Source organism: Cyprinodon tularosa, unplaced genomic scaffold, assembly GCF_016077235.1.
Source record: "Cyprinodon tularosa strain WSP-4 unplaced genomic scaffold, ASM1607723v1 ctg627, whole genome shotgun sequence".
Taxonomy (NCBI): Eukaryota; Metazoa; Chordata; class Actinopteri; order Cyprinodontiformes; family Cyprinodontidae; genus Cyprinodon; species Cyprinodon tularosa.
In genome coordinates this window covers 304,680-331,444 of record NW_024039371.1, presented here as the reverse complement: position 1 = coordinate 331,444, position 26,765 = coordinate 304,680, and the positions used below count along the sequence as shown (strand labels likewise).

Sequence of the window (26,765 nt, the reverse complement as noted above, 5' to 3'; positions counted from 1 at the left end):
CACTTTATGCTGTTCTATGGCATTTTCACTTCTGTGTTTCCTAACTGTTCAGATTTAATCTGTGATGGTACTTTAGCCAGCCAGGGATCAGAAAACTGGATCCTGACCTCTCATCACATCCATATTTCATGGATCCCCTCATTAAATAATGGAAGACTTTATTCTGATGCATCACTTTGATTAACCTGGAAATATATACACTAAAATCTCTGATTAATCATCATCATATATTGATTCTATTTCATTACATCTAATAACAATTTAAGTAAAGTATTTGGTAGAATCATGCCAAAAAAAGGTACATTTTCAAATATTGTCTTTGGCTTCCAGAGCCAAAGTGAGACCACCTTAATAATTTAAATCTTAATTTATTAAGGTGGTTGATTAGGTGTTTCAATGAGGAACACTTAATCAACATCAAAGGAAATCCAATAGAATTAATTTAATTCTACTAAAGTTTGCCTACATTCCCCAGAATGCCTTGTGATTCTGGATCAGAGGAAAGATTTCACCTCTTCCTGCCAAACTAAAGGCTGTTGCTTGTAAGCTGGACCTAAAATTAAGGTTCAACCTGGTATGAGTAAATATGAATGCGTATTTCTGCTACTCTTCTGTGATAAACTGTTACCACATGTTTATCCACTACAAGTAAAGTGAGGGAAAATAAATGGAGGAATCAGAGCAGCTCTTGAACCCGGTTAGACAACCCCGTCTGGATCCCACAGACTCATTCTGCAGGATCCAGCTCAGAGTTCCTGCTGCGGTTCAGCTCCAGGTCGAGCATACGTCAGTGTACCGTCTGTTCAGCTCAGACTTGCTCCACACCTGCTCAGCTGTCTGAAAGTAGATGCTCTTGTCGGCGCCGCAGCTCACCATCTGGACCTCCGGACTCTCACCTGGAGCACAGGGAGCATCAATGAGAACATTGGAACAATTAGAATCCATCCAGACCCAGAGGAACTTCCAAAGCCCCCCCGACATGTCCTCACCTGTGAACTTGACAGCAGTGACAGAGGCCGAGTGGTCGTTCAAGGTCTGCTCCAGGCTGTAGTTCTTTTCCACGTTGAAGATGTGGATCAGTCGGTCCCTGCTGGCTGAGGCCAACATCTTCAATCCTGAAACACAAACATTGTACCACGATGGGCCGTATGGGGACTGCTGGGACCAGCTGCTCTAGATTTAAGCTTCTCCCATTGCTGCTCCTACCTGTGGATGCAGGAGAAAACTCCAGGCACATCACCTCGGAGTCGTGAGCTTCGATCTTCACCAGCTCATCCAGGAACTCCAGACCAAAGATCCTGGAACAAGGTGAATTCATCTGACAGTAAGCTACACCTGTGTGTGGGGGGGGTTCTCAGAACTACACGGCTGCCTGCTGCTGAAAACTACAGAAGAACCTTTCTGCACCAAGCTGGTCTCATCACATCCTTTAGGACAATTACAAAACAGCTGTGTCTGAATAAAGAAAATGTACAACCAGTAAAGGTGCAGAGACATTTTAAATTATAATATTTTACTTTAAATATAAAATTATTACATCCTGTTAAATAAACGATGATTGTTTTTAATTAAGAGTAATTTTTGTCAAAGAACACTACTGCCACCTACTGGTTTGTGACGTCACGGTGCGGTATCGGCTGTTGATCAAGTCCCAGTGCTGTATCTGGTAACGCGCTATTATCCAAGTCATCTTGAAAACATTCTTCTTCCAAATGTTGGCTACATATTACGTGTTTTTCTCTGGCCAGAAGTTCCATGGCAAATCCTCCCTCTTCAAATTGGCAACGACGAACCCGTCCGTGGAGGATCAGGAATCGGAAAGGTGAAAGAACAAACCCCCCCCCCCCCACTTTTACCCGATGTATTCCAACATCCAACTGCCATGCATGTGGGCATTGTCAGTTTCACTATAGCTCTGGTGAATTTCAATGGTGAAGTCCTCTGGAAATCCTCAATAATTGTTGTTGATTGCAGATGTGTCTAGTAGTTCCCATTGATTTTGCTTGTAAAGCGGGGAGAATGGCGCTAGGCTTACCGCACCGTGACGTCACTGCCGGAAGATGTCAGGAGTGAGGTGTTACTATTGGGCAAAAATGGCCGCTCCCAGACTCCCTGATCGCAACGAAAGTTATTTTTTATTTTTTTTACTGATTAACGCTAAATTCATTAAATCACTGTGAACGGATTAGTTTTAGGAATAGCTAATGATCCATTGATTATTCCTTGCCGACTCGACTTTTCCTTTAAATAACGTAAAGCATGTCACAAACCCGCATGAGAGTCAAAAGCCGTAAAGCAGCATAATGTTGCAAAACCACAAGACGACGCTTCTTTGTGGACTAAAAAAATTAATAAATATTTTTTATCTCTTACATAAGCTGTGTCTAGGCTACATGACTACACCAATACATTCGTCATAGAGACAAAATGTTGTTAGAAACGATAGAATAGAATTAAACAATATACCGTATTTTCACGACTATAAGGCGCATATAAACGTCTTTTTTTCCCCCTCAAAATGTGCGGCGCGCCCTATGTGAGTTGTTACTGCGGACTTTTGAGACCCCTATGCACCATGCAGAACTCCTCATCTCCTCATTGAGGAGATGATGAAAGAGTGGCTGACCAGGTGTTTTTTTTCCACTCATCACCATCGCTGTTAATCTGTGACTCCATGCGTGCCCATCTCACAGCTGATGTGAAAAACATGGTGAAACAAATGTACGCTGTGCTTATTGCGGGAGATCTGACAAAGGAATTTCAACTGCTCGACATCGCTGTGAACCGGACGCAGCAGGCGCAGCAGAAGCAGCGAGTTTACATGCAAAGTCAAAGGTTGACGCACGTATAGGCGCAGCAAAAGGTCCCGCAGCGCGTTTTGAGCAGCAGGCGCAGCGCGTCAGGAGCGTTTAAGCATCTGATGCGCTTGACGCGCTGCTGCTGCTCCAGATGGAAAAATTGAAGTTTTGCTGCTGGACAGCAAATATAGCTGCAAGGCAGAGAAAGGATAGTGTAGCTCCGCCCAACGCACGTCAGACACACTTTTGCACCGCACAGCCACGCGTCAGAACTAACTGGTACAATCTAAGGATGATGACTTTGATGGGTTCGATTAATACTTTGTAATAAATACATGAATAAAGCACAATCATACTCAGTTTTGCTCCCGCTCTATTTTTCTACCTGAAAACTTAATTCAACTGCAGCCTCTGGGCTGGGTCGCCTCACCGCGGCGGCTAGTAGGTGTTTTTCATCTAAATAATCTAAAGGATTATTAAAGGATAATAGGATAATAAAAGCGAAAATATTCTGTCGGCAGGTTTCAGGATTTTAAGTTAATTTATGCGCAAATAAACTGTTTCAGAGGAGTGATCACAGCCCTGTGTCACCAGCGATGTGTCTGTCTCACGGCCGGCTCCCAGGTTTGAATAATACTTTGTAATAAATACACAGCTATATTTGCTGTGATCAGTGGGAATAAAGTAGTTTTAATATGTTTTTAAGTGAGAAAGTCCACCTGAAAACTTAATCATTGCAGTCAGTTCATCCAGATTATCATCCTGCCTTCTAATATTATTTCTGTCGGAGCCGCTCAGACCCCCACATACCAGCGGTGCGCCGTCAGTAGGAATCCCATTCAACAGCAGCCTCTGGCCGGCCACGAGGAGGCAGGCAGCAGGATAATAAAAGTGAACATATTCTGCCGGCAGATTACTGCATTTTAAGTTAATTTATGCATCAATAAACTGTTTCAGAGGAGTGATCACAGCGCTCTGTTTTCAGCGATGTGTCTGTCTCACGGCCAGCTCCCAGGTTTGATTAATACTTTGTAATAAATACATGAATAAAGCACAGTCATACTCAGTTTTGCTCACGCTCTATTTTTAAATACGCAGTAGAGCTATTTAAAGGTAGTAGAGGACATGTACCTGTATATAAAAAACGCGCCCTATAGTCCGGTGCGCCTTATGTGTGTGTTAAATACAGTAATGGCACACATAACTGAGACTGAGCCTTTTAGTACGGTGCGCCTTATGGTCGTGAAAATACGGTAGACAATTTTCTATCATCCGTAAAAATCCATCGTCCTGACACTGTTTCTGAGAGGAATTCAACTGGAGTCGTTGTGGGTGATAGACACATGAGTACAGGCCCTTGCTAATAGCTACTGCTTTTAGCAAAGCTTTAAGCTCTATGCTCTGAGCTGTTGGTTTTCTATGAGACATTACAGCTGAGTCAGGACTTATTCAGTAGCTGCATCCATTTTTGGTAAAGGCAGAATAAGTAACAAACATTAGTTTTATGTTGCTGCAGAAACTTAACTTCCAACGAGAAAAAAAGGATCAAAACACGAGAATCTGACCTCAAGTTTCCACAGCGATCTCCGGCCGCCAGGTGTTTCCCATCGGGACTGATTCCCAGCACTCTGATTCCTGCCTTCCCATCAGGACCCTCAGTCTCCCCCCTCTCCCCTGAAGTCTGCAGGTGCTGCATGTCCTCCCCCACATAGAGGATCTTCAGCAGGTCCTGAAAAAACACAGAACCGATGAATAAATCCACCTGGAGCTCTAAGGAGGTGCTTCCATCTGCAGGAAGGCTGAAACAAAACCAGGTTAAACTTTTCTGTTCTTATAACAGATGTGCTACAGAAGCTGGAGAGATATCATCCTCTGTTGAAACACAGCACTCAAACTTAGAGCTGCAGAACCTTTTCCCTCATCTGGACAGAACCCTTTCAGCCAGTTAGAACTAGAGGATGTCCCTTTATTTTCATTTTCAGTGGAAGCTGTTTTTACGACACAGGTGTTCTGCTAAATCTCCTCTCCTTTGTGTATAATATGATTATATGTGCTTAAAATCCTAACACTGAATGTTTTCGTAAAAGGCAGTCAGAGCCTCCAAAGAGACGACAAGTGTATAAATAGTACAGCGGGAGTCTGTATGAAGTGGAGCGATAATCAACGGTAGTGATTGGTCCAGCAACACCGATGCGTCGGTGCCATAGAGAAAAACACTGTATCGGTCGTGTCGTTTCATGAAAGTCATGGGACCGATTCAAAAGGTCGTTTCTAACCAACTGACTCACTAAACTGCGTTTAAAAACGTATCTGTCAACATGTTGCATCTGTTCAAAAAATGTCTATTTTTTTCCAATTTAACTTTAAAATTATCAAGAATTTTTTTTAGAAATGTTTCAGCCATTGCGTTTTTGTTTTAATTTTCTCGTTGTGTCATCCTTTTCCTCTGTTATCACTCAACTTATCTGAATTAAAGTTAATTTCAAATTGAGTCTTAGTTTATTTACTGTTTTAAATGTACTTTTTGTTATAAAGTTATGATTTAAAACCTTGTCCACAAGCATCCTCATTCACATTTTCATTCAATTTTCACATTATGATATAGGTTTACATTTATTGGCTGCATCTAAAAATAGCAAAGATATTTTCAATTTAAACATAGATATGAAATAATACAATAAAAATACATCAATTCAGTTTAGTCTGTTAAATAAGCTGCCTGTAGTGTCTTTAAAGGTCCAGCAGGTGTCAGTATTCTGTGAGACAGTATCACTGCAGTATAAATAGAGTTTGGCAATGGATGAATCCAGAAGTCTGTTAGAACGAGTTGAATATTTCTTCGACTGGAAATCTGCCGTCGTCTCCTCACCTTCAGCAGGTGAAGCAGACTTCTGTGTTCCGTTTCTCCTGAGGTCGTTTAAGAATATTCATGTTCAGATGGAAAATGAAAACAATGATGAATGCCCAGGTTTAAGGAGGAGATTTAAAGGTTTGAAAAGAGGCTGATCTGCTGCAGAGCGGGTCTGATTCATTCAAGCAGGTTTGAAATATTTAAAACAAAAGAAAAAAATAAAACTGTCACAAAACTACCAAGTTCAAAGCTTTTACTGTTCAATGTTTCTACTGCATAAATAAAAAGAAACCTTTGATTCTCAGATTGAAATCCAACCAGAGGGCCGAATGTTCAGCAGGTTTGTTTACAGAGGTTCTAAATCTGGAACAGAATCACTGCTGATCGCTTTACTATAAGAAAATTTAACAGGTAGAGAAGGTTCTGGAAAACTGGAAGCCGTCTCACCTGGCTGTACAGGTTCCTGTGCCTGGCGGGGGCGTCTGAGTGCCACACCCTGATGGTGTTATCAGAGGAACAGGTGAGGAAGGAGGACCGAGGCAGACAGGCCTGAGATGGATCCTGCAGCTCCGGGTAAACCTGGAAAATTAAAACATAAATCAAAACTGGACTGACTAATTCCTTTGACTTTATAAAGAACAAATAGGCAGGAAAAAAATGCTAAAAGGGATGATTATTTTTTGTTTTTCACAGAGTTTGAACTAGAGATAAACTGTTTTTTTTTTAGGCTGATGTTGATCATTTTAACATCAGTCTAATCGATCCCAGATATGTGCTGCGGATATTTTCTGACCGATCCTGCATTTCTTTTCTCCATTTACATGAAAATATAACAATAACCATTAAGATATCGTACTGTAACTGTAACACAGGTCTCATAAAAAAAAATAATAATAAAAAGAAATCTATGAGCAAATTAACAAAGATGGCACAGGCACCTCCTAGTGGACCAACGGGGAAGGGATCAACTGTCTGAACGGTCAGTTAATTGAGTTCACTATAAAGTCCACCATATACCGCTCTATATATTGGTTGAGGGATTAAGGGGTTAGGGTAGTCGTTGAGACACATTAAGCTTCTATGATTACGAGAACTGACACTGTTAAACACAGCGTGCACAAGGAATCTCACACACGCATTTTTTTTAAAGTGGATAGGGAAGGTGTTTTAAAAAGAAAAATCCTCCCCAATACCTTTAATAGCTAACAGACAGAGGAAGCAGCCATCAACATGCAGGGATCATACAAGATATGAAGGCATGGATACTGCTCATGCATGTAGATCAGCAGATATCAGGAGAAAAACAACAAAAACAATAATGTCCCAAAAATATCAACCAGTCCATGTTTTTTATCAATCTCTACTTTAAATCAGGTGTCGCTAAAGACGATTGTTACTGGTAAACATTTTAAATGGAAAATGTTCACAGGTTTTGTAGTTTCGACTTTAAGTAATTAAGTAATCTTTAGACCCTTTAGACTCCAGCTGATGATCCAAATACAAAATTAGTCCAACGTTAGTTTAATTGTCATTTAATCAGACCATTTGAGCCTTAAATATCAATTATAATAGGTGTGAATCACTAATGGAGCAAAGCAGGGGTAACCAATAAAAAATCTGCGGGGTCTGAATAAAGAAAATCATAATACAGAAAGCATACATCTGTATCTTCAGGTAACACAGAGTACATGTCAGACTTAATATTACTTTAGCAATAGTTTCAAGGTGTTGCTTTATTGTCTGTCTCGTACCATGTCTTTCGGTTGTGCTGTTCTTTTTTCATTTCGTTACAGGTGATGAAGCAGACTGAAAATGTTTTGTCATTGTCTCCTTTCTCTTCTTTATTTCATCTTTTCTCTTTATTTTTTCTGCTCTATTTACATTGCAGTGTCCATATAAACTGTAAAACTCCCTGCATAATTATAATAAAACAATTTGCATGCATGAAACAAGTGGAGCTATAGTAGTGTATAGGATTTCCTGAAAGCGCGTTCACGAGTCTACGGAAACCGCGGCAGACCAAGCCAGATGAAAGTGCGCATTCAGCTCAGCAAAGAACTCCTGCTCTTCCTCAACACTGAAGTCCACAGACATTTTTCTTTCGTTGTTTCTTTCTTTGCACAGGTAAACAGCACATTTCTTCTTCTACGCTTGCATTATCGGCAGAGCAGACGCTGAATGCGCACTTCCATCTGGTTTGGTCTGCCGGCTTCCGTAGCGTCGTGAACGTGCTTTTAGGAAATCCTATACACATTCTAAATGACTTTGTTTCGAGTAAATTCTGGACGCTACCCACTCAGGACACTTGGAATACATTGGACGAGCAGTATGGAGGAATATTGACACGTTTTTTGTGGACTTTTATGGACCTTTCTGCCTCGGGCGCCATAGACCTCCATTATTTGAATGTCAGCAGACAGCAAGAAGCCTCCCAGATCTCCAGATGCATTTGAGATATCAAAAAAGTACTCCAGAGTGTTGTTCAGCATGGGGGTGAGTAGAAAATGAAGGCTAATCATGTTTTGGGTGTACTATTCCTTTAATGAGAGCAGTGGGCTTTATGCTGCCCTGCAAGGCTTTAAACCTGGTTTGAATGGAGACAAAGTCATTCTAAAGCACATATCAAGGAGCTCATTTTGAGTCTGGATCCATATTTATTTTTGATTCTGTTCATGGTGGAGAATCCTGCTTCACAGCAGCAGGTTGAGACAGACATCCTCTAAATGTGCAGCGTCATCTTTGAGCACCATTTCACTTTTCTGTCACCAGTAGGGTTGTCAAAAGTATCGATACTCAAAAAGGTATCGATACTGAAAAGTTGTATCCGGATACAATACTAATTTTCAAAAGTATCGATACAGTGCCACCACCAGTGGCACCTAAACAGTCATTCATCTAAAGTGCAGAATAGAGGAAAATGCACTTTCTGAACACTGTGTGATTGAATAATTCTGTGCTCTTTTCGGTTTCAGACTGTTTTCTGTTTCTTAACTGGTTTGGCGAGTGTCATTGTTATGTGTGCAAAGCATAGCCAAGGAAGGAACACTTAATTTTAATTTTGTAAGTTTTTTTTAATCAAGCTTACTTAATATTGTGCACAGCAAACAACCTCAAAATATTGTTTATTGTATTTATTTATGTATTTATTGTATTTTGTTTATTAATGAAAACATTTCTGATGAATTTTGGAGTCTTTGTTTTTATCCTTGTGGTATCGAAAATGACATCGAGTATCAAATATTTTACTTAGTATCGGTATCGAGTTGAAAGGTTTAGTATCGTGACAACCCAGTCACCAGTTCACCACAGTTCTTCCAGCAGTCCACAATTTCTCTGCTCTCTTTTTCTCATCATCTTCTCCTTCTTTCCCATCACCCGGCTTGCTACAGGTTTGCCTGCTGTGTCTAAAAGTAGCAGCAGCAGCAAACCAGACCTACACAGCTCATTTGTTAATTAGTATCACATGTAGCCTGGTCCCGGATGCTCTGGAGGGCTTTACCATGATAACATGAGAAGCGGCGTAAGTGATGTTAGACACTGCCGTCAGACAACATGCGGTAATTTATAAATGTTTTAAAGCAGGTTGGGTCCGGATCCGGACCCTGATCCGCTAATCCGTGACCTCTGGTCTAAAGAAATACACATAAAAACCTGCATTTATTGTCCATCAGAGGACAATCTGGAAAACAGCATCGTTCTTCTTCTCCCTCCATGCCTGGATGAGGCTCTGAGAACGTCCCGTACTGACCTGGATGTTCCACACGCAGCTGCTGTGATACAGAGCAGAGTAGAGCCTCTTGGCATTCTTCACGTCTCGCACGTCCCACACGTACACGCTGTGGTCGGTGTAGACGCAGGCGAGGCGCTGGCCTCTGGGGTCGAAGCTCAGAGCCAGCGTGTCGGGATGCGGGGCCCCAGGGTCGGCGGGACGGGGGCTGCTGAAGGAGAACAGGCTGTGAGATTCAGGACGGATCGGAGCCTGAGGTCAGCCAGAGTGTCTGCGCAGGTCGGACCTGTGCTGCGCGCTCCGGGTCAGGTCCACGCCCAGCCGGTGCGGCTGCGGCAGCGTCCCGATGTACTGCAGGTCAGCCGGGCGGAAAACTCTGATAACTCCGTTCCCGCAGCCGCAGAAGACAAAGTCCTCGCTGACCGCCAGGCTGCTTGCCACTGACGTCTGTTGGAGCAGAAGAAGAAAAAAATAAACAGGAAGTCCATAAGTTCTAGTGACGGTTCTGGTCCAGAGAAGTTGGTCCTGACCGTCCGGGTTCTTACCTTCAGGTCGACCCAGGCCTCCAGCTGCCGGCTGCTGTTAAACAGACACAGAACTCCAGATGTGGTGACGAAGTAGGTGTTGTTTGCCGTTAGGCCCCGCCCACATGCCACTCCACAGAACACGCTGTTCTGATAGTCACCTAGCAACCCTGAGCGGCCAATCAGCGGCACAGTGCTGTTCACCTGATGACAGACAGGAAAGGGTTAAAGCAAAGTCTGCTCTAGGGCGCCATCGCCGAGCTGCGATCTGCCGCGGCGAGGTCAGCTGACCCGCTGCTCTTTAGAGGCGTCCAGGTTCCAGAACTTGATGTGTCGGTTTCCTGCTGTGACGAAGTAGCTGCTGTCCTTAGAGAAGGAGACAGAGAAGACGGAGCTGGACACCTTGTTGGAGGCGATGATGGCGCCTTTCTGCTCAGACAAGAACAAAGAAGCAAAACTTAAATCCTGAGATCGTTCAAGTTCTAAAGCAGGACGAGCAGAACCAGAAAAAACAGATTATTATACATGAACAGGCTGCTCCAGAAGCAGGCGAATCGCCAGGTTTCATACTGACTCGCACCTCTTTTCTACGCTTCCATAAGCAAAATCCTACAATTTGGTTTGGAAAATGAAAAGAAAAGGACAAACATGAGACGCAACATAGTGGAACTTTGGACAACATGCCGATCAAACATCGACTGATAAAAAGTTTCTAGGGAGGGTTCAGATTATTTTGACATCAGGCCAACTGATCTGATATCTGCTACTGGTTTTTGAGGCGATGTGACCAATGTGGCTATTTTCTTCCTCCATTTATGTGATTAAAGTAACAGAAACAAATGTTGTGACAACTTTCAAGAACAAACTTTTTTTTTTTTTTAAAAAGGAAAAGTCCACTCAGCAGAAAAGATTAATCAATGAATCATTATTTATACCTAAAATTAATACGTTCACTGTTATTTCATGAATTTAGTGATAGTAAAAAAAACAAAAATAAAACTTTTTGTTGCAATGACCGAGTCTGGGAGCGGCCATTTTTGCCAAAATATAGTAACACCTCACTCCCGACATCTTCCAGCAGTGACGTCACGGTGCGGTAAGCCTAGCGCCATTCTCCCCGCTTTACAAGCAGAATCAATGGGAACTACTAGACTCATCTGCAATCAACAACAATTATTGAAGATTTCCAGAGGACTTCACCATTGAAATTCACTGACGATGCCCACGTGCATGGGCATGTAATATTTTCATATTTAAAGTACTTTCAGAAGTTTGAATACTGAATATGACCCGACAACTTCTTTAAAGTCGTAGGGAAGCGGCCGTTCCAACCGTTGCATTTCTGAATTTTCCCGAATGATGCACGACTTTAAACGAGAGAATAAAGTGAATGTGATTGGTCGATTATCAAGGAGATTGTTGTGGCGGAAGGTTCGCAAGCAAGTTTGGTTGTGGCCGGTTTGTCGGAAGCATCTTGCTAACCAGTTAGCAACTTAGTGCTAGTAGGTTGCCAATGGGAAATTCCATTGGGACCAAGTAGCACTAAATTGGTGACTTAGAAACGACACTGTCAAGGAACGCTATGGACAGAGGAAACATGCAAGAGGAGGAGAGTTTTGTGTCGGAGGTCGTGGACGAGTCTCCTCCATCATACATTTTTTATTTAGAGGAGGAAAGCGGGATGAAGATGTTGTGGAAAAAGAAGCCAGGGCGGCAGAAGCTTGGTTTGGTGTAGAAGGCTTCCAGCCGTACATGTTTGAGCCCTTGCCTCACAACGCTGCCAGTTCTGTTAGCTCTACACCTGGTGAAGACACAGACGTCCATCCCCGTAAACACTGGGATGGAACTCAATGGGAAAGGAAATTAATCTTATTTCAACCATTGCGTATATTAGCTGACTGAAAAAATTTGATTGACCGATGACCGTTTATATATGATTGGCCGAATTTAGGTGTACAAGCTGACGTATAACTAAGTGGCCTGCAGAAGATAAAGTAAAAAAACAGAGATTTTAAAGACAGGATGTTTACTAAATAGAACTTTTCTAACTTTTGAGACAATATGGTCTGATAAAGATTACATTTAAATATATTGTTAAACCAGAATGATTTCAAATTTAAATATGACTTCCCTCAGACTTTAAACAAATCAAACAAAGGGAGGGAGCAGCAGGGCATGTGCATGACATGGCTGCTGAACGTACCAATGAATCAGCCGATAGAATAATGTTCTAAAATATCATCCGGTTTGTTTATCCACAATGAAGATATTTTAAAACTCAGCCTTCTTACAGACACTGTAGTGTTCTCCCTCCTGTCCTGTGCCGTTGTTGCAGACAGCAATTCAGCCATCTGTGTCTGAAGCTAAAATCATCCACAACAGCTTCAGCTTCTATCCTGTGGCAGACTCACATCAGCTGGATGCATGTGACCTGCCGGCACCGCAGGCAGAATTTTCCCTTGTTAGTCACAAAAACTGAGCTTTTTATAGCAGCGGGTGACAGTGGTGGAATCAATCATGGCAGAGAGTTTGTTTTAAAGCCAATATAGCATGCGTCTCATGTTGTACTTCTGTTCGTGATGCCGCCTGGTCCTGAAAGGGACCGATGCGTCGGCCTGCCAATATTCTGGTCTGAGTAGGGGTGAGTATTGGCATGGGTGTTTCGATATGATACTTGGGTCACAAAAGGATATCATAATATTGCAATATCACTATATTTTAATATTTTCCCAGCTATTAAAAATTCAAATTAAATTTATAGATCAAAAGCCAAATGCTGTATATGTTCAGAAGATATTGATCATTTGATTATTTTAGTATCCATGTCGTTCGGGGTTTGAGTCAGTCCACTTTTTCCACTGATTGCCTCAACTAAAAATATGGCGCTGCGCCGCACAGCTAAAGAACTCCACAGCATCTGCCAGAGTGGCGGTGCAGAGGTAGCCCATTGTCCCCTCATTGTTCTGGTAAAAGTTGTTTTTTTTTCTATGTGATGCACGATGCAGCCCAATAGCCCCGGCCTGAACATGTCTGCATGTTGCTGCATGTTGCTACATCTGCACAGATGCCACCTCTTCCGTCTTTTTTTTTCTTCTCAGTCATGGTCGAGTTCTGATGCATGGCACTGAACCAGAAACTGTATGTTTATTTATTGTTATTTATTTATCAGTGACAGGGTTCCCTATAGATGGTTTATATAGCCTTTTTGTTTTGTTTTTTCTTTTACTTTTTTTACTTATTTTGTGAGAAATGAAGCCATTCAAACACAATGCAGGTTTCTGCTCATGCATCACAGGATGTTTCATGTGATGAAGGGAATCAGTCCGTTTTAGGGAGAAGAGGTTAATGGGGATCAGGATTGTTGGTCATTGCTTTAATGGGAAATTGTTATAATATTTTTTCAAACATGCAACAATATCCAAGGGATGCCCTCACTACCAAAGCCCCTTAATGAACTGCTAGGTCGCCACTCCTGTTCTCCCTGGTACTTCACACCTCCCTTCTCTATCAACTCCCCACGCTGCCTGCTTGGTCTCATCATATGGGGGGACGACTCCGAGTACAGACAGTGGACCTAGAACTTGGTGGACTGATGCCAGCAGAACCACCTCCTGATTAATGCAGTGAAAACTGAACAGCTGGTGGTGAACTTTCACGTAGCAGATCCACCCCACTGACACCGGTGGACATCCAGGGAACAGACATTGAGATAGTGGATCCTTATAAGTACCTAGGTGTTCATCTGAACAATAAACTGGACAGGACTCACAACACTGAGGCTCTGTATAAGAAAGGTCAGAGCAGACTCTTCCTGCTGCAGAGGCTGAGGTCTTAGGGAGTGCAGGGGCCGCTCTTACCCCAGGCTCACACCGACTCCGGTCTTACAGTTGCGGTGCGGTGGGTGCGGCGCCGCAGTGATTCCAAGTCATTAAAAAGACGTAAACCTCTCTCACCGGCTGCTGAGCTGTCCGGCTGCGGTTACCGAGACACTCCGGCGCTGCAGAAAATTCCGCAAGAAAGCTATCCTTGCGGCGTGCCGGAGCCCTCCGCAACAAGCTCTCGCAAATATCCTTATTTGGGCCGTGTTATCGCGTGAAGTTACGTGAACTCAAGTGAACTTCTATTAAATCTCCGGACCTGTTGCCGGAGCCGCACCGCACCGTAGTCAAAAGGGCGGTGTGAGAGGGGGTGTGCGGGAGTTGCGGTCTCCGTCGGTTCGGTAACCGCACCGGAGCCAGTGTGAGCAAGGGGTTAAAGACCTTCTATAACTCTGTTGTGGCATCAGCCATCTTCTATGGAGCTGTCTGTTCTGTAGCTGAGAGGAAGCGGCTGGATCAGCTGCTCAGGAAGGCCAGCTCTGTGATCAGATGCCCTCTGGACTCAGTGCAGGAGGTGGGAAACAAAATGACAGTAAAGCCACTTTCCCACTAAAAACCCGGATTTTTTAAAACCGGGTTGACCCGCTAACACTCTGCTTTTGGGTCTTTTCCCATTTGACCATAAAGGACTCTGCTGTCAAGCTGCGTGGCAACTGTCCCCCTCAGCTGCGTGTCTGACGACGACACGCAGGCTTTGATGACGTCACCAGTACGACAGAAATCAGGGAAGTACACATTTGTGTGACCACTTTTGCTGCTGTAACACCACTATTTCCCTATTGTGGGACAATAAAGAGATTTTCTAATCTATTCTAATGGTAGGGGACCCCAGGAGGCTACCTGCACTCAGCAGCAATGAGATCCTCTGAGGTGTGTGCACTGCCTCTGCCTCCATTTTCAATCCACTGTTCATGTTTTAGTAGATTTGTTACTGAAAATAAATCGCCACCTTAAATAGTCGTTCACACGGCAGATGTATCTGCAGATGTGCAAGAACCCGATTCCAGAATGGAAATACATCAGCAATGACGTTACTATTAGCAGCTTTTCGGTTCTGGAGCTAAAAACAACAGAACCTGAGGTGGAAAACAAACACCAGGATCCGGTATTTATCACTCAGAAAGAAATGGATACGGTTGTTTAGGTGGTGCAGTGGTTGGCGTGCACGACCCATGCACGGAGGCCTGCAGTCCTTTCCCGCATGTCTCTCCCCCTCTCTCATACCGCCTTTCCTGTCAGCCTACTGTCAGAGAAACAAGCCACTAGTGCTGTTAAAAACTCAAAAAAAAAAAAAAATGGATACGGTTGTACAAGTGGTAGCAGTCTGAAGGTAGACCTAATTCTCCAAGTGGACGATTCTACCTGGGATCTTCCCTTTAAACAAATGTAGAGATGAAAGACTGAACATTGAGAACTTGGGCGTTTTAAATGGACCCTGTGCATCCTCACCCTCCAGTCCCAAACGCTAATGGTCCGGTCGTGCTGGAATCCCACAGAAACCACATAGGAGCTGGTGGAGGAGAACGCCACGCAGGACACTCCGTACTTATGCGCCTGGACTTGGGCCACCTGACCTCCGTCGACCTCCCAGACCCGAACGCAGGGCATGTAGCCGCTCTGGAACAACAGACCCAAAGAGTCAGACCTGCTGGTTCTGTTGCATTTCCCTGCCTTGCTCGGTCCAGTTAGTCCCTCACCTCTCCAGTGACCAGGTGTTTCCCATCATGGGAGAAGTCCAGCGCAGTGAAGGGCTTCCTGGACGTGTTGATGATGTGACTCTGTACGTTCTTCTGCGGGTGAAGCAGCACCACTACACACCTGAAACGGGAGCAACAGTCAGCTTCCTATAGGGCCACAAGATGCGTCACAATGGATGGACAAAAAAAAAAAAAGGGGGGGGGGGGGGGCCTTACCCTGCAGGATAGGCAATACGCCCAGAGACGGGGTCAGAGGTCAGAAAGCTGCTGCCGACTGTACTGATTCCAAGAACCTTTTCCAGGGTGACCTGAAACAAACAGCAGATCGTTAGATACAGAGATGTCAACTAACGAACTACAAATACTTCTTTACTGTACTTAAGTAAACCTTTTAGGTATCTATACTCCATTACTTCTTTTTCTTCCTACTTCTGTCTTCTATTCATTACATTTTTCATAAAAGTTTCTGTACTTTCTATTCCTTACATTTTTAAAACAAACTACTCGTTACTCTTGGCTTCGTTTTAATGTTTATAAATACTTATTTCACGTCATGTGCGCCATCCAATGCAGATCATTGGCTCCATCCACATCTAGTGAAAACTAGTGTAATTAGATGAGTCATATAACGCAAACACTCATTGGTTAGCTAAAGGAAATCATCAGAAGCAAGCAGGTGTTCTTCAAACTGCAAACACGAATAGTCTATGCCATGCTACAATATTAGAGTGGCTCAGGTCATCCTGAGCTATCTCTATAGTTATACTGCTATAGGCTCAGATTTCTGGAGGACATAGGGACCCCTATTTCATCACTCTGCTTCATTCTATCTCTATTCTCTCAGTCTGTAGAATCTGTTAGTTCAATCTCTAACGTTATGCTATCTCTGCTTTTTCTCATAGTAGCTTCGCCTCGTCTGTTCCTGTTTGGCTGTGACACCATCTGTACTGCTGCCATCAACACCTCTGTTTATAGATGCTGGAGATCGGCCTGTTTTTCAGTGTAGTCCCGTTTCTCTGACCGTGACTGGTTTGATGTGTTCTCTTCATCCTCTGACATGGGAGTTGGCTCGGAGCTCGTCTGCCTGGCTGTGTGTTTCCTGGATGGGGCCGCCTTTTACAGCTGCTTTTTGTATCTCTGCTTCTGTCTCCTTGAACCCCAGTCGGCCTCAGCAGATGGCCGCTCACACTGAGCCTGGTTCTGCTGGAGGTTTCTTCCTGTTAAAAGGGAGTTTTTCCTCTCCACTGTCGCTACAAGCATACTTAGTGTGAGGGATTGCATTTGAGTCAATGAGTCGACGCAATCAACTGGTTTTCCTTAGATAGAAAACTTTGAATCAATTTTACTGTATGATCTGATGAACTGTAAAGTGCCTTGAGATGAATGTGTTGTAAATTGGCGCTATAGAAATAAACTAGTTCCAATTGTGTGCTATGCCACTATTTGAAATGAGTAGATTAGATCAGCTTCACTTTAAAGTCCAAAAAACTTCTACTGTTTAAATACCAGACAGGACAGTTTACAAAATGCATGACTCAAAATGTAGAGTTCAAAAGGGCATGGCTGAGAAAAGAAGGGATAAATCTATTGATAAATTGAATATCGATAGCTTCCAAGGGAATTTATGGTGTCTAATGAACCCAGGGGGAGGATAAAAGACAGGAAAAGTATTTTTTTCTTTGTTAAAACGAAGTAAAGCTGGTTTGTTTTGATTCTGGGAGCATTGCAGGAGCTCAGTGGAAACAAAACAACAAAAAATAAAACTGCTCTCAGATTGAAAAACCTCCTTAAAACAGAGAAACGTCTTTTTTAAATCATTCCAAAACCGGAAAGTAAGTTAACTTCAAACACCGCTAACTTATATTTTTGGTTGTATAAACATTAGCTTGTTGCTGCAATCAAGCACTTTCTTTATCCTTTTTTTTTTTTTTTATAGTTTTATACAGCTTAACCTCAGCGGATCGATCGGTTTTAGAAACATGGGGTTATTAAAGGTTTTCCAGCCCTTACGGAGAACCAGCTAACGGTCCTGGCTGCTAAGCGCTACAGCGTAGCCCGTACCCGGCTGACGGAGCCCTTCCTCGGCTGGATCTGCCGGCTCCTCCGCCCCGCTGGTTGCCTCCTCCGGTCCGCTCTGTCAGCCATATCAGCAGCTAAACTTTAAAAAATAAGTCGGTTAATAAAAAGAAACGACTTCCAACATCCCATAGAATTGGGTAAAGACTAGAGACTACGCTTAGTTTTTTGTTAGCTTCAACGGTTACTACGTTTGTTTTACAAAAAGTTTCCGCTAGCGACCATGATGGTGGCAGGAAATCTGATACTTAAGTAGGAGGCGGGACGGCGGTTCAAACTGAGCTCCGCCCATTGGACCAATAGCCAGCCAATCAGGTGCCGCTGTCATGCCAAGGTTTTTATCCCTGAGAACGTTTCTATCCCCTCGTCGGGAGCGCGCGCGGAGCAGGAAGAGCTTCAACGTACTGAACGTGACATTTGAAAAGTGTTTTGTTTATTAAAGATGAGCTTTTCTGTTTTATTCTTCCCTTCACATGTTATAGCAGAATACAACCAGTGATACTGATAAAAAAAAAAAAGAGAAAACACGATTGTTTGCTACAAAACACTGACAGCAGTGTTTAGTCCTTTTAAAATCTCGTTTCATGGTGTCTAAATGTTCTCATCACATTGAAAACTGTTGCCACTTTTAATAAAAATGAAATAAAAAATGGAGTGTACGTGTAATCATTAAAGGCCAGTAGGGAAATTACCAAGGGCGTAGGTTTGATTTCAATTTTGGTAGGGACACTATTCTTCAGTTTCATTGGTCCTTTGCAAAAATATGCATGCTCTTTTTTATGCTTAATGTGAGCTTCAGGGCTCATTTTGTTTAAAGAGAACAGCAGCATTTCTTGCTACATTAATACAAATATTATAAACACTACATGCACTAGATGCTGTTTATCAATATTTAAAGCATAACTGGCTCTGACGAATGTGGAATTAGGACTTTTTCCGCTTTGAAAAGGATTGAATTTAAATTTATCTGCGACTAAGACAGTGTCTGTTTAACCAAATATAGTCTATAATATGTGGATTTATCCTGTTTTCTTTTGATGATATAGAATTGTGCAGAGGTAAAACCCACTCTTATTTTTTTTAATCTAATATGCTCTCTCTGGATCATGCAAAATAATACATTTAAGGGACAGCATATAAATGTATTGTATTTACATGTGCACTGGAACTAGAAGAGGAACTGACACTGAGCATTTAAAATATTAATATTAGAATTTGTACATCTGGGCTGTAGTTACTCTGTGTAGCTAATTTCATGTATTTTATCTATGGCTGAAACAATTAATCATATTAACAAATTATTTAAATAATCGTGAACTATGTACAGTAATTGATTAATCGTAAACTGGAGTATAGGGCCACTAAAATGTGCCTTTAGCCGACAGAGCGACCCACTTAGAGCAGGAATTATACCAAGATTGTAAAATATATGTAAACATTTTGCATTTAAGAAGTAAAAAAAATAGTTTTTGTCTGTCAATATTCTCCATCCAGAACTCCTCCAAAGGAAACGTTAAAACGTTTCTGTTTCACCTGGTTTAATTTAGCCTAATAAAAGATCTTCTTTAAGGAGCCTTTGGCTATCTGATTAAAAGATAAAATAAAAGAAATCCTAACGTTGTTAACTTACATTTTTCAAGTTCCACAAATCAAAAAACTCTCTCCTGCTTCTTTACAGAATTCCAATTAGAAGCTTTCGCCTGTTTTAGCGTAGATAATATATTTTTTAATTCGGACTAGTTTCGTAGCCCAATATTAATTTATTTTAGCGTCTTTTTTTTCGCGCTCCAAGCACCTGCGCTCGCGCACATACAGACTAGAAAACACGCAATCAGAAAGAGAGAAGGCGGAACTTAAGGCAGAATAATCAGAGTTAAACCGCACAGCACAGTTGATGCGCTGCTATGTGAAAGGGACAGGAAAGAGCAGGCAGCTGCAGCTACCAGGCAGAGAAGCTGCGAGAGGAAAAGAAGCGGCTGCTGTATAGTAAATTATAAACATGTTTTTCACATCCAATTATTGGTAGGGACAAATAGGTCCTTCCAAAATTTTGGTAGGGACATGTCCCTATGGTCCCTATGCAAACCTACGCCCAGTGGCGGCCGGCCCATAGGGGGCGCTGGGGCACCGCCCTCCCTGATAAGAAGAGAGAAACGTAAAATATATTTTTAGAAATTAACTCACAAATGTCAGTTTTACTCTCTAGACTAGACTGTGTACCTATAAGCAAAACAAATTATATAAACTACATTTCCCTATCTACTGTCATTAATTTGTGGATTTCCACAGACAGACTCCTACCGTCTCTGTTCTGGGGGCGTTGATCAGACTGACCCACATTTGCAGAGAATCTGTCAATCATGTACTATTGCTAGGTGAATTTAATGGCCAATCAGCGTCTCGGAACTTTATGGTATTGGGGCGCTGAAAATACTGCGCTTTAACAGGCTTCTGAACCCAAGCGCAGGTGCAGACAGTTAGAGGAAGGATGGCGAATGTAACGACCGAGATGCAGCTTCCACCAAATTCGGTGAGATCCTTATTTATCTACCCGTTTGCCAGAAGAACATCCCTGTTGTAGGATATGAACATTTCATGTCATGGTTATTGTGACTGTGACTAATCCACCTCGTCGCTTAAAACAACCCCTCTAACTTTGCGCGCCACACACACATTCCTGTTATACTGTGTTTGTGAGGACCAATACACTCGCGCTGAGACCAGTAGCTCCATGAACTTAAAACACACAAGCTGTTCCTGGTTACCTGCTGGCGTATTGAGGATGCACACTTAATATTTCAGTGGGGTTAGCCGTGTGTGTGTGTGTGTGGGGGGGGGGGGGGGGTGTACGTGTTTATGCTACGGGGACTTGTCATCTTCAGTCTGGCTGCGTCTTTGCTGGGTTCAAACCCAGTTTGGTGTAATTGAATAAGTCAATGAATCTGTGTAAAAGAATTAAGTTGTAAAAATTATTTGTTTTTGTACATCAATTGTTTGTGGAGGTAATATATGGACAAAACTGATTAATGAGAAGAAATCAGAAATAAGAGAGCCTGATGTGAGGGGCTTAAACTATTTAATGAGGGCTGTGGGAAGAAAAGCGGCAATTTTTGTTTTCTGTTTCTTTGTTACATTGCTGGTAACTGGAGGGAGGCTGAGGCCCAGAGTATCTTGTATGTTTAGTTTCTTTTGCACCCTGTTTTGAGTTTTTGAGGTCAATAAATCACCAACACCGGTAACCCGACTGAGACTGGATTCTTGGAGGCCAAAGAACCCCGTCACAGTGACCCAAATCATCACTGTTACTGTTATTATATAGTAAATTAAATCATTACTGTTAAATTGTATGTATTGTCCAATTGTTTATTTGAATTCTTATTCCGGATTAGTTGGAGACATACACTAGGCTATATCAGCCCCACCAAAAATATTTTTCACCAGCCTCCACTGCCTACGCCCATGGAAATTACTTTTTCCTATGTGAAATTTAGTACTTAAATCTATATTTGTGTTTATATTAATTTATAATTTTTCTATGTTGTACAATCCTTAATAAACATTCTTTTTTCTAACATCAGTTATTTTATTTTATCCCATATTGACAGAATTGGTATCAACCATCAACTTTACACATCCAGCATAAGAATATTCTTCAGATTAGGATTACCTGGGATTGAACTGCATCAACCATAGAGTGTGCTGTAGATTCTATCAGGCTGTCTGTCTCTGCTTTAATTTGTCCCCCTGTCTAAATTGGACATAAAGAGTCCCAACTTTTTCATTTTTGGCTTATCAACATGTTCTGTGATGACAAATCACTCCTTTTGTTCTATCGAGAAACCCACCATTAATGAAAGTTAAAAAAAAAACTAAAAAAAATAAATCTGAAAAATATATAACAGTAAGATAATACAATAAATACAAAGAAATAAAAATAAAAGTAAACTAATAGAATTACCAGAATATTTTTTTTTATGTAACAAGATAATGTAAGCTTGAATGACTGAAGTGAAATCTGATCATTAGGGAAGCACAGATCAAATCCTTATAAAGGCAAAAAGAGAAGAGCTGAATGTTTAAAGTTGAAAATTAATGAAAAGAAGGAGCAAGAAGAGGGATGGATACATTTTAAAGATAATATTCAAGCATGCTCAAACTTTTATTAAGTCCACATTTATGTCTGAAATTGGTTTTCTGATGTATATTCTAATGTTCTCTTTTAATTAACTGCATGCAGAAAAAAATGTCATAATGAACAAATGCATGAAAACAGTCTGTTTCATGCATTTGCATTTTTCCAGTTGGATCTCAGTAACCCTAACCCTATATATACTAACCCTATATATTGTGGCATAGATTCAACAAGGTGCTGGAAGCATTCCTCAGGGAGTTTGGTCCATATTGACATGATGGCATCACACAGTTGCTGCAGATTTATCGGCTGCACATCCATGATGCGAATCTCCCGTTCCACCACATCCCAAAGATGCTCTATTGGATTGAGATCTGGTGACTGTGGAGGCCATTTGAGTACAGTGAACTCATTGTCATGTTCAAGAAACCAGTCTGAGATGATTCCAGCTTTATGACATGGCGCATTATCCTGCTGAAAGTAGCCATCAGAAGTTGGGTACATTGTGGTCATAAAGGGATGGACATGGTCAGCAACAACACTCAGGTAGGCTGTGGCGTTGCAAAGATGCTCAATTGGTACCAAGGGGCCCAAAGAGTGCCAAGAAAATATTCCCCACACCATGACACCACCACCACCAGCCTGAACCGTTGATACAAGGCAGGATGGATCCATGCTTTCATGTTGAAGACGCCATCAGACTCATCAGACCAGGCAACGTTTTTCCAATCTTCTATTGTCCAATTTCGATGAGCTTGTGCAAATTGTAGCCTCAGTTTCCTGTTCTTAGCTGAAAGGAGTGGCACCCGGTGTGGTCTTCTGCTGCTGTAGCCCATCTGCCTCAAAGTTCGACGTACTGTGCGTTCAGAGATGGTCTTCTGCCCACCTTGGTATTAATGGGTGGTTATTTGAGTCACTGTTGCCCTTCTATCAGCTCGAACCAGTCTGGCAATTCTCCTCTGACCTCTGGCATCAACAAGGCATTTCCGCCCACAGAACTGCCGCTCACTGGATGTTTTTTCTTTTTCGGACCATTCTCTGTACACCCTAGAGATGGTTGTGCGTGAAAATCCCAGTAGATCAGCAGTTTCTGAAATACTCAGACCAGCCCTTCTGGCACCAACAATCATGCCACAATCAAAGTCACTCAAATCATCTTTCTTCCCCATACTGATGCTCGGTTTGAACTGCAGGAGATTGTCTTGATCATGTCTACATGCCTAAATGCACTGAGTTGCCGCCATGTGATTGGCTGCTTAGAAATTAAGTGTTAACGAGCAGTTGGACAGGTGTACCTAATAAAGTGGCCGGTGAGTGTATATATACAGGTGCTGGTCATAAAATTAGAATATCATGAAAAAGTAGATTGATTTCAGTAATTCCATTTAAAAAGTGAAACTTGTATATTATATTCATACATTACATACAAACTCATATATTTCAGATGTTTATTTTGTTTAATTTTGGTGATTACAAATGACAACAAATGAAAATCTCAAATTCATCATATCAGAAAATTAGAATATTGTGAAAAGGTTCAAAATTGATGGCCCCTGGTGCCACACTCTAATCAGCTAATTAACTCAAACCACCTGCAAAAGCCTTTAAATGGTCTTTCAGTCTAGTTCTATAGGCTACACAATCATGGGGAAGACTGCTGACTTGACAGTTGTCCAAAAGACGACCATCGACACCTTGCACAAGGAGGGCAAGACACAAAAGGTCATCGCTAAAGAGGCTGGCTGTTCACAGAGCTCAGTGTCCAAGCACATTAATAGAGAGGCGAAGGGAAGGAAAAGATGTGGTCGAAAAAAGTGTACAAGCAAGAGAGATAACCGCACCCTGGAGAGGATTGTGAAACAAAACCCATTCAAAAATGTGGGGGAGATTCACAAAGAGTGGACTGCAGCTGGAGTGAGTGCTTCAAGAACCACCACACACAGACGTATGAAAGACATGGGTTTCTGCTGTCGCATTCCTTGTGTCAAGCCACTCTTGAACCACAGACAGCGTCAGAAGCGTCTTGCCTGGGCTAAAGAGAAACAGGACTGGACTGCTGGTGAGTGGTCCAAAGTCATGTTCTCTGATGAAAGTAAATTTTGCATTTCCTTTGGAAATCAAGGTCCCAGAGTCTGGAGGAAAAGAAGAGAGGCACTTCATCCACGTTGCTTGAAGTCCATTGTGTTGGTCCATTGTGTTTTCTGAGGTCCAGGGTCAACGCAGCCACATACCAGGAAGTTTTAGAGCACTTCATGCTTCCTGCAGCTGACCAACTTTTTGGAGATGCAGATTTCATTTTCCAACAGGACTTGGCACCTGCACACAGTGCCAAAGCTACCAGTACCTGGTTGAAGGACCATGGTATCCCTGTTCTTAATTGGCCAGCAAACTCTCCTGACCTTAACCCCATAGAAAATCTATGGGGTATTGTGAAGAAGAAGATGCAATACACCAGACCCAACAATTCAGAAGAGCTAAAAGCCACTATTAGAGCAACCTGGGCTATCATAACACCTGAGCAGTGCCACAGATTGATCGACTCCATGCCACGCCGCATTGCTGCAGTAATACAGGCCAAAGGAGGCCCAACTAAATACTGAGTGCTGTACATGCTCATACTTTTCATGTTCATACTTTTCAGTTGGCCAACATTTCTATAAATCCTTTGTTTTTATTGGTCTTCAGTAATATTCTAATTTTCTGATATGATGAATTTGAGATTTTCATTTGTTGTCATTTGTAATCATCAAAATTAAACAAAATAAACATCTGAAATATATGAGTTTGTATGTAATGTATGAATATAATATACAAGTTTCACTTTTTAAATGGAATTACTGAAATCAATCTACTTTTTCATGATATTCTAATTTTATGACCAGCACCTGTATGTATATATATATATATATATATATATATATATATATATATATATATATATATATAGCCCTTCCTGCTATCATCGCAACCCAACCCCTTGCAGGAAAAAAAAAAAAAAGACCTCACCTTTTCAGCTAGACCAACAATCCCCTTTAACGCCCCCCTTGCAGAGACATAGACAGGTATGGGGCATTGCAGGCTAACAAAAGAAGCCAAATGATCCCCATACCAAAGGGGTGGAAACGTCGTCAGTTTCAATTAGCACATTTTCTAAACAAAAATAATAACAAGGCATTGTTGGGCTATGGTATAAAGCCTCGAACTCAACACTATTTCTGACATTTTGAATAGGAAAAGCTTCCTGGATGGGAAGCGAAACGTCTTCAAACTTGGAAACAAAGTCCAGTGGAGTGTTTTTTTTAAACATTTTTTGGAATGACTATGACCTGGATGACTGGGAATCTTAACCAGCGTAGTTTTAATGCGTTTGTTCTGTAACCAAATGTGGTTTACTTACATCACCTTAAAGCTAACAGTGCTAGCAGTCCATAAAATGGCAGGAAAGCTGCCAGAACTTCAGCAGTTACCGAATTCCAGTAGGAATGGTATCTATTTCATATCAAACTATAGTTTTAAACTCAAATGTTTATTCTAGATTTTGTTTTTTAATTCGGTTAATCTGAAAAACTCAATAAACCTGAAACAGAAAATAATCAGATCTAAGCAATCACTAATAGAGACTGTGGCTGCCATCTAGTGACAAAGCGGGTGAACTGCTATTTAACTATTATGCTAAACTCTTCTATGACCACAACGCCAGAGTATACTGTTATTTGTGTATCTTTGATCAGTATTATCCTCCATCTCCATCCGTGGAAAATAAGGGAATAAAAAAAATATGCTTTGGACAGTGAATCAGATGATAGGGGTTTTAAAATAACAGCTTGGTGTTGCAGAGGCTCCCAACAGACTCATTCTGGATCCAGGTGTAAATGCATAAAAGAGACAGTGTTCATTTTGTTCAGTTTCATTAGAAATTTATTCAGAGCTCTCTCCATTAACTAAAATCTCTTTCACTGATTCCAGAAAAATCAAAATATGGAATTCATATAGTTTCCAGCTACATTTAGAGTATCTGAGGAGGTTTCAAACCTGTGCATCGGGGCCACACACTTGGTGCCAAGATCAGTTCATCTGCCATACCACAGATTAATGACCTGAGCTGATCCATCCCAGCAGGCAGAAACAATAGATCAAAAAAAAAAAAAAACACACCTCACAAAGAAAATCCAGAATATTCACACAAAAAAACAACAACAACAAAAAAAATGTTAAACCCAAAGAAAAAGCTTTAAGTGTTAAAGCATCAACAGGTTTTAGTGCAAACAGAAGAAAAAAAACTTCACACATGCTGCTGGTAAACATCATAAAATCAACTGTTAGATTTAAACAAACATTCAGCAGAATCTCTTGGTTCCTAAAGATCCGGAGCAGAAAGAAACTGCTGATCTGTTGTTCTGTCAGATGAGCATACCCAGTCAGACCAGCATACCCATAGTCAATACCTGTTTATCCTTTAGATTATCTTTTTTGTTTATCCCTTTATTGTTGTATGAAAAATAAACTTTAAACTACCTCAAAAAGAAAAAAATAATTTAATTGCTTACTTTTTGGTGTGTGCGTGTGTTTTTTTTTGTTTTTTTTCTGACCTTAAATAGTTTTTTTGGACTTGACTAAAGTGATACACGCCTGTTTAGGTAGTTTTAAGTCTATTTTTCGAACAAAACTAAAGGGATAAACGCAAATCTGACTGACATCTTGCGCATATGTATTGACTATGGGTATGCTGGTCTGATGGAGTATGCTGATCTGACAGAACACAGCCTCAACCTTCCCAGAAATCATCACTTTATTCCCTTTGAACTCCTGTAGTAATCTCTGCCCACAGGCTCGGCAGTCTCTGCTGCCCCCTGCTGGCCGTGCAGTGATCCTGTTCTCTAGTGACCAGCTGTCGTTTTTCCCTTTCTCCCCAATAATTCCCTATCAGATGTAAGAGGTTAGACTCTAGGCGTAGGACACTTCACTGTATCTCCAGAAAAAATACATTAAATCTAATTTATTAATTATAAATACATAAAAGACAGACCCTGCTTTGGATTTTCCTCCAACTAAAAACATGAGCTTAAAATGTGAAAAGCAGCC

General features: G+C 41.6%; 1 protein-coding gene across 3 annotated transcripts in view; it reads right to left on the bottom strand.

Moving 5' to 3' along the window:
* The window catches only part of wdr62 (WD repeat domain 62), a 31,813-nt gene extending 14,005 nt beyond the window's left edge, over positions 1 to 17,808 (bottom strand). For 2 of the 3 annotated variants that reach the window (XM_038307991.1, XM_038307993.1), the window contains exons 1-13: positions 17,537 to 17,808; positions 15,692 to 15,783; positions 15,476 to 15,596; positions 15,228 to 15,395; positions 10,192 to 10,329; positions 9,922 to 10,104; positions 9,663 to 9,823; positions 9,398 to 9,587; positions 6,097 to 6,228; positions 4,364 to 4,527; positions 1,207 to 1,298; positions 990 to 1,115; positions 826 to 896 (exon numbers count right to left, since the gene is read on the bottom strand). In XM_038307991.1, the coding sequence (XP_038163919.1) occupies positions 826 to 896; positions 990 to 1,115; positions 1,207 to 1,298; positions 4,364 to 4,527; positions 6,097 to 6,228; positions 9,398 to 9,587; positions 9,663 to 9,823; positions 9,922 to 10,104; positions 10,192 to 10,329; positions 15,228 to 15,395; positions 15,476 to 15,596; positions 15,692 to 15,783; positions 17,537 to 17,620 (1,722 nt within the window). In that variant the 5' untranslated portion in view covers positions 17,621 to 17,808. The remainder of the gene's footprint in view (positions 1 to 825; positions 897 to 989; positions 1,116 to 1,206; positions 1,299 to 4,363; positions 4,528 to 6,096; positions 6,229 to 9,397; positions 9,588 to 9,662; positions 9,824 to 9,921; positions 10,105 to 10,191; positions 10,330 to 15,227; positions 15,396 to 15,475; positions 15,597 to 15,691; positions 15,784 to 17,536) is intronic. The other variant, XM_038307992.1, reaches the window with a different exon arrangement.
* Between the last annotated feature and the right edge of the window lie 8,957 nt (positions 17,809 to 26,765).